The 12,437-nt window shown below is 34.0% G+C and overlaps 1 protein-coding gene across 1 annotated transcript in view; it reads left to right on the plus strand.

Moving 5' to 3' along the window:
- The first annotated feature begins 8,295 nt into the window (after positions 1–8,295).
- Positions 8,296–12,437, plus strand: part of prkcha (protein kinase C, eta, a) — a 64,151-nt gene continuing 60,009 nt past the window's right edge. Inside the window, exon 1 of the mRNA XM_030126793.1 lies at positions 8,296–9,018. Within this exon, the coding sequence (XP_029982653.1) occupies positions 8,668–9,018 (351 nt within the window). The 5' untranslated portion in view covers positions 8,296–8,667. The remainder of the gene's footprint in view (positions 9,019–12,437) is intronic.

Below are 12,437 nucleotides of genomic sequence, written 5' to 3' on the forward strand. Positions count from 1 at the left end.
AAATGTATTTGTATAAGCACAATTCAGACACAAGGCAATTCACAGTGCTTCACAAAAATGGAAAAGAAACAAGTTAAAAACACGCAATTAAAATATAATCAATAAAACATACATAAAAATTAAATAAAATCAAGTAAAAGAGAAGAGTGCAGATAGAACTTTTTCAGTTGTTCTGTGCAGAGCTAAACAGAGCTGTTTTCAGCCTGGACTTAAACATTGTCAGTGTAGAGGCATGTCTCATATCATTTATAAATATTACAGTAGAAAGAACCTGTAAAATGAATGTATGGTAATGTGCAGACAATGTTTTGGAGTAGATCTGGTAGCTCTGAGACAAACATTCCTACTCATTAATTCTCAGATTTTCACATTTTGACCCAAGACTGTATGTTGGAAAGTACAGTCAACCAGCATTTATTTCTAGTTATAAGTGAACCAAACTATTGGCTTTTGTTCTTGAGGAGTTTTACTTGTAGACCAGTGTAATCAGTACCACAACAAGTACAGACTTTTACTGCTGAAACAGTAGGACTGTTGAGGCCAGTTTAAGGCAGTTCACAGTGTTGTGTTCCTGCTCCTCAGACGACCGGACGGCGACTGTTCACCTGAGAGAACAGCAGGGCATGTGCACGTATGCCAGGTGTTGTGCCAAGGTACGTGTCCCTGTTCAGAAGTGTTACCCCTGGACGCAGGAGCATAATTTCAACTTTTTATCTCATAATTATGACGTTTTTTAAAATCTCATAACTATGACTTTTTATCTCATAATTATGACTTTTTAACTAATAATTTCAACTTTTTATCTCACATTTATGACTATATCTCATAATATCGACTTTTTATCTTACAATTCTGACTTTTTAAAAATCTCATAACTATTACTTTTTATCTTATAATTATGACTTTTTAGCTAATAATTATGACTTTTTATCTCACAATTATGACTGTTTATCTCATAATGATTACTTTTTATCTCACATTTATGACTGTATCTCATAATATCGACTTTTTATCTCATAATTATGACTTTCTATCTCATAATAGTGCCTTTTTTATCTCACAGTTATAACTTTTTATCTCATAATTTTGACTTTTATCTCATAATCATAACTATTTATTTCATAATTTTGACTTTTTTTCCTCACATTTGACTTTTCATCTCATAATTATGACTTTTATTCTGTAATTTCGACTATTTTTCATCTCCTAATTATGACTTTGTCTCTTAATTGTGACTTGTTATCTCAAAGTTTCTACTTTTATCTCATAGTTATGACTTGGTCTCAAAATTTTGACTTTTTATCTCATATTTATGACTTTTTATCTCATAAGTTCAACTCTTTATCTTATAACTATGCCTTTTTATCTCATAATTTTGACTTTTTCCTCACATTAGACTTTTCATCTCATAATTATGACTTTTATTCCTTAATTTGGACTTTTATATCTCCTAATTATGACTTTAGCTCATAATTCTGATTTTTTATGTCATAATTAAGCGCTTCCTATGTATGGAAGCCCATTTTTGCCACTGAAAAAAAGAATCCCTATGGTTAGTCATAATTATGAGATAAAAATTGAACTTATGCTCCCGTTGCCAGAGAAACAATTCTGAGCTGGGATACATACCTTGGCATAACACCTGTAAGCATCTGTGATTTGTTTTCCAGATGCTGATCAATCTTATTTTGTTTGCTGAGGGGGTCACCTGTTAAATTCAATCTAATCAGTCATACAATATTTATAATATCTGTCGGTTAAAAATAATCTGTGGCCCAGCTATTGCAAGCGTAGAATTTGTGAATTACACTGTTAAAATATTTGAGTTAAAAACACTTATTTAAAAACGATGCACTATTAAAAAATCTGTTAAAATGATTTGTTAAAATGAGCTAATTTGTTGTTCATTAAAAAAAAAAAAGGGGGATTTATGTGTGTGTAAAACTGTGCACAATAAAGAATTTACAAAATCTAAGTTTAATTAGGCCACTGATGAGATGGTTGTATTTGTGTTAACTGAAATCGTATTTATTTATCTTGGGTTCTGATATTTAACAGTGCTGTGCTTCGCTTGCTTATAATATATATAGAAAAATGGACAGTTTGGAAAAGAAAGCAGAGATGTTGACATGTATTTTGACTTTGTAGACAGTATAAACACAATATTTTGCAGGTTTCACATGTAACTGAACATTGTAATCTCCAATCTGTAATAACATGACATCGCATCAAGAACTTTGATTCATCTAGAGCTGATAGGATCACATGGGTTCAGGGTTTCAGTTCAGTATGTTTACTTCGAATATGCAATAAAACAAACAAATAATCCTACTTTAGTCCTTAACCCATAAAGACCCAAACAGCCACTGGCGACTCAAACCATCTACTGATCTAAACTGTTTAATACCTGTTGATCCACTAAATCTATCAAAACATGTAAATTATTGGTGTAAAATGCAGTTTGTTAGTTTTTCGTGGTCATCAGATACGACCCATTTGGATGTTCAGAGACTCCGTTGTTACCATGGAAACACCGTCATCTTCTACAAAATTGACTCACCAGTAAAACCCATCGAGTTGGATCAATGACAGTGGATGGACACACTTGTTTTTACGTTCAGTTAATGATATATTTTACTGAAAAACTCACTTTTTCTTAAGTTTTCTCTGTTTTTACTATAATTATCCTCAAATTTAATATCAGCCTGATGATTAAAGTGCATGATCAGTAAATTAAATGTAGGAAACTGCCTGATTTTCATGAAAAAAACGCTAAATAAAGAGGATAATATTATAATAAATGGTGATAAATCACTTAAGAAAGGTTAAATATAAGAAAATTTCATTTAAGAACTGCCACATACATAGCACTGGGTCGTTATGGGTTAAGAATAAAACAGATCACAAGAATACACAAAAACTTATACATATACATGAAAACAATAGGGAATATAAGAGAGTTGCTGTGGAATCAGACACAATATAGAGATATTGTGCTAAAAGGAGGCTTTATATTAACTGTATATAAGAAGTGTTGTTGACTCAAACAGATCTGGGATGGACTACCATTCATTAGAAAGGTGGGTTCTGCTTAGACCAGTCAGTGGTTCTGGTTTCTTTTGGAAGGAAAGTATGACTGACTGTTACAAACTACATCCATCAGGGTCCATCAAGGTTTGGGCTTTTATCAGTGTCCTTGCAAAAGGTCTCTGCAACTGATGGTGCCATTTTGTTTTTTTGTTGGGGTTTCTTTTGTGCCATTTATGCTGAAGGTACAGGGAAATTTTGTAGAAGCACCTGCCTCCAACACAACAACTTTTCCAAGGACGCTATTGCAGATTTCAACAAGTCGATGCAAAACCACATTCTGCACATATTCCACAGGCTCAACTGAGGAAGAGGATGAGGAAGGTGCAACTGTGAGACCGGCCTGGTGCATTCCCTACTTGTCCCCAGTGGAGAATGTGGTGCATTTACTGGTACAAAATGTAACCACAGACTATCGAACTATTACACACAAGATTTATCTGTGAGAGGAATGGGACTAAATTTCACCTGAAACACTTCATGTGAAAAAATGGTAAAATGAATGGGTATTTATTTACTGTTCTAACTTTTTTTTCCCCCACATTTTTTTTTAAAATTTCAGTTTGATATGGGCTTTATTACATGAGAACACCTGAAACTTTTTTTTTTTTTTTTTTTTTTTTACATTAATACACTTGTTACATACACACACACACATACATACAAAAAACATTCACATATACATAATAAGAAAGAGTATGGATGAGGATTAGGGCCACTGGGAAAAAACAAAAAAAATTAAGGTCCAATATATTTATTTTTATTATTTTTTATTATTATTCTTAGAAAAAGTCTGATTTTTTTCCTAAGAATTCTGGCTTTAATCTCAGAATTCTGACTTCTTTTTTCTCAGAATTTGGACTTCAATCTTAGAATTCTGACTTTAATCTCAGAATACTGTACATTTATTTATTTATTTATTTGGATCTCCATTAGCTGATATAGGACATACTTTTCCTGGGGTCCTCCCATTCCAAACAGACATAACAGTATTCATTTACAAGCATAGAAACAATGTCATCCACATTGATATTACCTGATAAAGTACACTTAACAGTCAAATAAAATAACATTAACAATAACAATAATACTGCAAGATAAAATAAAAAAACAAACAAAAAAACAAACAAGCAAAAAAACAACAACTCAAAAATAGTAATACATCACAGTACATTGGAATCTCATACCCCATTATTTGGAAAAACTGTATTTTACACCAGTTCTTTCAATGTATGGATAGGATTAGTGGTTCAGAAGTTATTAAACATTTTTGATCAGTAGTTGGTTTTAGTTGTCTGTGGTTGTTTGCGTCTTTATGGGTTAAGATATTTTTGATTCTGTCCTAACCTTTTTTTTTTTTCTTTCTGGTCACAAGTTGTTGATGTTAGTATGAGCATATGCAGCATGTCCACTATTGTTGCAGTCCTGGTGTCAGGTGTGAAATGCTCCACTTTAACCCAGCAGGTCTTCCAGAATACTTCAAGCACTGCTGTTAATGGCAGTGAATGTGCTCACACTCCTGCGCTGAGGCAATCCGCTCTCTGCCTGCTTTAACATTACGACCGTCTCTGCTCGCTAAGGTCATGTCGGAGAGGTTGTTTACAAGACAGTCTGTATCCCAGGGATGTGTAAGATGTGGAACCCGGGCTCTTTTATTTATAACAGCTGGAGCAGAGAGATGTGGTGCGCCGACTTTTGGCAGAGTGGGGTCAAGGGTCACGTCTAACACCAATAAAGTGGAGACTTTGATCGTGGCATTTATGGATGGAGCAGTAACAGCACCTTTAGAGAGAGTGAGAGAGGCAGATGATGAGAAAATGGCATGTAAAGAAGAGGAGAATAGGGAAGTGGGATGGTGGTAAGGACAAAAAAATTAAAAAAAAAAGTAAATGAATCCAGAAGAAAGAAGAGATACAAGTTATTTCACATGTTAGTTACTTTTCAGTGTCACTTCACAAGGTATTAGTAGTAGTTTAATTTCTACAAATACATGGATAAATCTGTCACATGATTTATTTTCAACTAGTGGGTAACAGTTCATGGATATTTTTTATTTTTCTACAGTTCAGTGTCTTTTGATCTTTTTTTGTATGTTATTCTTTATTTTTGGTTTTATTTATTCTTCTGTACAGCACTTTGGTCCACTCTGGTTGTTTTAAAGTGCTTCACAAATAAAGTTGAATTGGATTAGATCGTGTAAGTGTGTGTGTTTCCTGGAAGGTATTGTGAATAACCTGTATAAAGAGGTGTGTGCTGTCTATGAGACTTTTGAGAGTAAATTTTGACCAATAACTGACATGGTGTAGCAGATGTTGATTAAAAAAAAAATGATAATAGTGATGAAAAAATTATTGGTAAAACTTGACAACAGCATGAAATATCGTACGTGGGTATGGATAATGCATCACAATACTTACTCCTAACACAGAAGATGTGTATGATGTATTGTGACATGTTGTATATATCATACAATGCAGTATGATATGATGAGTCTTTATGTTGTTTACAATACATTATGTTATGCTATGTTATGTCGCTTTACAGTAATACAATATGATGTGATTTAATATGTTATGTTATTTTGTGCTGCTTTGCGTTGCGTCACATTGCATCATTGTCATGTCACATTGCATCATGTTACGTTACGGTACATTATGTTATGTTACAAATCATTACAAAATGGTAAACTATAATATGATGCAATACAGTATGATACAGTATGTGAAGGAACAACATGACACAGTAGGATAGTAAAATTCAAACTAAGTTTTAGGAGTCTTATCAAGCACTCAAAACAAGCAAGATGAAAACTGTTTTATTTTTCAAAACTAAATGCTGTATTGGTGCACATCCAAAAAACAGCATTTCCAAGGGTGTCGTGTGTAATTTGTGTGTAATTTTTGTTTGTTTGTTTGTTTTTTGGTTTGTTTGTTTTTCTCATGCCTGTACTTTTTATTGCTTCCCTGCTGTAATGCTTTTAATGGTTTATGTAAAGCACTCTGAATTGTCCAGTACATGAAATATGCTATATAAATAGACCTGCCTTGCCTAATTTGTTTAAAAAAAAAAAAAAGAAAAAGGAAAATACTTCAGAAATGGCTGCAGAAACGTGAATATATAAACAACAAACAAATGAGTTGCATTTTAAGTTTTTGTTTAAATAAGAAATCCTGCCAGAGGAAGATTATTCAACAGAAAAAATATATTAACCACATCAATTTGATATATGTCTTGCTGCCCGAAATTATGTAAGTATGCATGTGTGACTCTGAACTGTCAATATATATGAAAAAAAAAAAGTTAATATAATACTAATATTTTATTTGATCAAATCAGATAAAATGCTACTTCTGGTGCGTTGACAAAAATTTGACTTCAGATTACAACTTTAACCCTTTCAAGCATGAATTATAAGAACCTTAATCAAGATTTTTTTCCTCAATGTTTTTATTCCTCTTTCAGCATGAAAAATAAAATAATGCAATTGATTTTTCACTAACCTATTTTTCAAAAATGTCCTCTCAGTTGAAAACGATGTTAATTTTAGACGCAAAGAAACATGTGTTTTCTGATTTACTGTGAGAAAATGATGAAATAAAAACATTTTTAATGCTGCTAATCTGATATTTTCTCACATTTTAACATACCTACATGGATGTAATATGCAAAAAATAAACAAACAAACAAACAAACAAAACAAAACTGTTAATTACAGTCTAATAACAATTACCATTAGCGTGTAACTTTGCATAAACAGCAAAGTTACAGTAATGGTATGAATATCAGTGTATGGGATGGTGCATAAGCATCCACTGTGTCAGCCGATATGGAACTAAAACAACAAATTCTTTATTCTTCTATTTTGGTTTTAATTATTCTTCTGTTCAGCACTTTGGTCCACTGTTTTAAAGTGTTTTACAAATAAAGTTGGATTGGATTGGATACATATGCATGATCCCTATTAAATCCCTATTAAATAAACCAATAAATAATACAAAACTAGAAGCACTTGGAGCCTCCACCAAGGCCTCCACCAAGGCTGATCAGTGGGCCCCCCCGTGGGCCCCCCCACCCCCGATCACCACCAAAATTTAATCATTTCTTCCTTATCCCATTTCCAACAAACCCTGAAAATTTCATCCAAATCTGTCCATAACTTTTTGAGTTATGTTGCACACTAACGGACAGACAAACAAACAAACAAACAAACAAACAAACAAACCCTGGCAAAAACATAACCTCCTTGGCGGAGGTAATAAATAAATAGATCAGCTGTCCACTGTGGTGACCACTATGCATGAAAGGGTTAATGCACAGGCGTCAAACCTGCAGCCCGGGGGCCAAATCTGGCCCGCCAAAGGGTCCAGTCTGGCCCCTGGGATTAATTTGTGAAATGCAAAAATTTCACTGAAAAAATGAATCATTTTAGTTCAGGGACCACAAGCAGACCAATTTAATCTGCAGTGGGTCAGATCAATAAAATACTATCATAATAACCTATAAATACTCACAACTCCAAATTTTTCCCTTTGTAAATGTAAACATTTGCATGTCATTTTACTGTATTTACACTAAAACAAACTAACTTTTCACAAAAATACAAAAAACCTCAACAAATATGAACATTTTGAAATGTCTGAAGTGTAAGTTTAGCAATATTCTGCCTGTTATTAAATGTTTTGTATATTTGTAGATCCATTGTGATCTGTATGTTGTAATTTACATGTGTAAATGATAAACTGAGACAGAATATTGTTAAAATTGCACTTAGTTTTCTTAAGAGATTTCAATTCATGTTATTCACATTGTTTTAAAGGATAGTTGGTAAATATAAACATTTTCATTGCATAATTTTACTTTTTTTGCTCTAAAACATCGCAGAAAGTTTGGAATTGACATTATTTATATGTTATTATGTTATTATTTTCACTGATCTGGCCCCCTTCAGATCAAATTTGGCTGAAAGTGTCCCCTGAACTAAAATGAGTTTGACACCCCTGGGTTAGTGCATTGTATGGTCAGTTCCAACAGTGACCACTAGAGGGAGGTATTTCCGCACTAGATCAGAACAGGTGAGACCACAGCGGTGCATCACGGTTGTTGTAGTTTCACTGCCAACCTTTGCTCTCGTCAAGGACTACAAATCTAACCACGTGACTTCCCAAACCAACAGTGACAGGTTGAGTGGGTTTGGTGTGGAGTGTTTTGTGTATGTATGTGTGAGTCGTAATGCGGAACTTGTGCGTCCTCGTCGGCATGTCAGTGTGGTGGCTTCCTATTCACTGAAACTTTCTGAAACAGGTTCACACGAAGACAACACAGCGTTTTGCAGACTGACATTCCACGGCAGGTCTGTAGACATTAAAGCCAAGTTAGTATGGATGCAACTTTACGCACGAGTTGACGCGCAAAAGACAGTAAAGTGTTCATTTACTGCAGCTTTTGTTATTGTTGTTATTCATTGTAGAGATGAAGGAGGCGTGAAAAGGTCTTCATAACACTTGTCTTATTTTTTTATCCTTATTTTTTTGTGCGTTTTCCTTTTTTCCAAGTTACGCGTAAGTGTTTTTGTATATAAAAATGAAGTTTAATGGTTATCTGAAGCTGCGCATCGGCGAAGCGCTGGACCTGAAGCCCACCACCTTCTCCCTCCGCCACACTGTCATCTTCAACAAGGGTCCCCAGGCCCTGGACCCCTACATAGTGGTGAAGGTGGATGACTTTAAGATCGGACAGACTCACACCAAACAGAAAACCAACATGCCCACTTTCAATGAGGAGTTCTGCCTGAACGTGAGCGACGGAAAACAGATCGAGCTGGCGGTTTTCCACGACACTCCGATAGGATATGATGACTTCGTGGCCAACTGCACCATTCAGTTTGAAGATCTCATCAAAACCTCCAATACAGGAGAGACCTTTGAGGGATGGGTGAGTGAAAAGCAAATAAACAAACACACAGCACTGCAAATCATCACAAATCATGTTATGGTGATAATCCACGTCATATCAGCGCATAACTGTCACGATAAATGTCAAATCATGATAAAATGTTACAGTGTAAAGCCTGGTTTAAACTCCTGAGACCCAGCAATTCATTTTTGTCCTCTGTAGGGGACTAAAGTTTCACAGTTTTACTTAACAAATGCTGTCCACTGCAAAGGACATTCCATTAAATAAATAAATAAATAAATAAATAAATAAGATAATAATGATAATAATAAAAAAGTATCTGAAAAAAACTGTTGCATTATGCAGTTTCCAATAAAGACAAATGTTTAACCCTTTCATGCATGAATTATGAGAACCTTAATGGGTCAAAACAAAGTAATGTCCCATCAGAGAGTGAACTTTAATTGATTGCCATTCCAACATTTATTTTAATATAAAGTAGGGCCTTGTTTTGGATAATCCCTTAAGGTCCAACTAAAGCAAAAATTAATTTAAAAGTAAAAATGTGGCTCAAATTGTCTCTAAAATGTCCCATCAGAGAGATTTTGAATACTGTTTTTTGACCCTAATCAAGTTATTTTTCCTGAGTGTCATTTTTCCTGACAAAAAAAACAATGAGATCAAAAAAATTTTTTATTAAACTTTTATTCATGGAGTTGCAAAAATATTCACTCAGCTGGACATCATGCATTTAATTTTTGAAGCAAAGAAACATGTATTTACTGATACATTGTGTGAAAAGTATGAAATAAAAATGTTTTTAATGCTGCTAATCTGATGTTTGTCACATTTTATCGTACTCTAATATTAGTTATTACTCACTTTATGGAGATAATATGCAAAAAAACCAAAAAACCAAAACTTTTTCTTTAAGAAAAATGGTTAATTACAGTCTATTAACAAAAACAAGCAATTGATTTACACTCAAACATGTTAGTGCAGATCAGGTTTTTCAACAACAGCAAAGTTACAGTAATTGTATGAATGTCAGTTATGGGATGATGTATAGGCATCCACTGTGTTGGCTGATATGGAACTAAAACAATAAAATCCATGAATATACAAGAGAACAGCTGGAGAATAACTGTCCACTGGAGTGACCACTATGCACGAAAGGGTTAATATAAAAAAGCCAAAACGTTCACTTTCCTGGGTCTCAGGAAGTCAAAGAATCCACACGATTGCGGTTTTTAAAAATTAAATACAACAAAGACACAAAGAGCGAAATAATTGACAACATGTAACAAGATGATGTGACCTAATAGATGCAAAGAGACGAAAGTACATGACAAAAAAGATACAAGGTTAAAACATTTTCAAAAGATGCAACTAAAATGAAAACTGTACAAGATTTAATTAAATGAACCTCATGACAGATGTTACAAGATGAAAACAGTGTAAAAGTCACAGCTAATCAAAAACACTGTAAAAGATGCAACAAAAAAAGGTCTTAAAATGCAGGAAATTGTAACATAAAACAAGATGAAAATGGTGTAGAAGATGCCACATGCTAAAAGATACAACAACATTAAAATGGAGCAGGAGATGCAACTACGATGTAAAAGATGCAGCAAAGTAAAAGGCCTAAGAAAAGAAATAAACACAAAAGACAAAACAAAACAGTCTTAAAGATGCAACAAAACAAAAAGATGGAAACAGTATAAAACCAAAACATAAAAGATAATTGTAAAAGCTGCAACAAGAAGAAGTTGTTCTGAAAGACGCAACAAAACTTTAAAAACAGCGTTAAACATGCAACAAGGGAAGAAAAATCATGAAAGGTGCAACAAAATACAACAAAACAAAAAGAGATGGAAACAGTATCAAAGCCACAACAGAAAATTTCATCATAAAAGATCCAGTAAGACGAAATTGTTGTAAAAGATGCAACCAAAGGAAGGGGTAAAAGATGCAACAAACCAAAAATGGCGTAAAAGACACAACAAAAACAAATGACCCTAAAAGACGGAACCAAATGAAAATGACACAACAAAATGAAAATGGCACAAAAGATGGAAGAAAACAAACAAAAAACACGTAACAAGACCATAAACCTGTAAAAGAGGCCACAAAATGAAAACGTCCTCATAAAAGACATAACATGATGAAATTTTCAAACACATGAACAGGTAGCAAGACCAAAACGTACCTATTGTCATCTGTTGATTTGGTGATTTACTTAAATTAGCCTCCTAAATGTTCAACTAATTTAATACTGATGAATATGGACTCAGATATTGAATAAACCTGAGCAGAGGCCTAGGGGTCAAACCATAAACGATCACATATCCAGTGTTTTGGGTTCAGTATGTAGTATCTTATGGTTCATGTTTCTTATCTCTTGGCCTCAAGGAAAGGGAAGGTACTTGAATGTCTCGTTACCAACGAGTTTATTGTTGAATAAATCCTTCTTGTACTTGTGATATTGTACAGAACGACAGATAGTGGATTTCTGAAGTGTGATATGTGGCTGATGTTGACGTCTGAAAATAGTAGCTGGATACTGGGTAACTGCTGGACTGGATATCTGAGTCATGTAGAGCCCTAGAGTCCTGAAAGCTGATAGTTTTCATCTTGTGCACAAACATTATCATAAGATACTGAGAAGTAGTTTATTTTTATATCAGGTCAAAGTATGTTGAACTTTTATTATCCACAAACTGGGGATTTGTCTTTGGTACCACACGAAGATAAAAACAGTGGAAACGTAATTTGTATAAAAATCAAAATCAACAATTAAGAGGACAGTAAAAACCTGGAGAATTGAGTTCAATTACAGGCAACTTAAAGGGGTCATATTTATCTAAACCCACTTTTATTAGTCTTTGGTTCATTTATTTGTGTATTTGGACCCTAATAATTCATAAAGTTTGAATTTGAACCCTCCAGGTGCTGCAAAGCTATCTGGCAAAAATCGAGTGGATTTCTACAACCTGTTTTAATACCTGCTTGATTTGTTACGTTTATAACTTGTTACGACATTTACACATATAAGGTCAAGACTTCCGATGAACATTTTTTCAGAGTACGACATAATTGTTTGTCAGCAGCAGTGGTTGTAGTAAAAACTGAAAATATGTCCAAACTTTGAGTCGATTACCTTAAATGTGCAGTTGTTGGTTGAACAGGACAGAGCAGCACAGTCAACAACCTGGAGGGGGCGGGGCCTGAAGTAGCTCATGTGCATTTAAAGGGCCACTGCTCAAAACAACATTTCTGGTGTCATTACTCAGAAATAGGGTTGAAGATGGACCTGTGGAGTTGAATTAATGAAGAATTCAGACCCAAGCATAGCATTTACAGTTTATGTAGACCACAGGGAAATGTTTGAAAATGCATAATTCCATTTAAAAAAGCAAACTATCACTCCTTTAAAGGGGTCATATTTAGCTAAACCC

Source organism: Sphaeramia orbicularis, chromosome 22 (assembly GCF_902148855.1).
Source record: "Sphaeramia orbicularis chromosome 22, fSphaOr1.1, whole genome shotgun sequence".
NCBI classification, from domain to species: Eukaryota; Metazoa; Chordata; class Actinopteri; order Kurtiformes; family Apogonidae; genus Sphaeramia; species Sphaeramia orbicularis.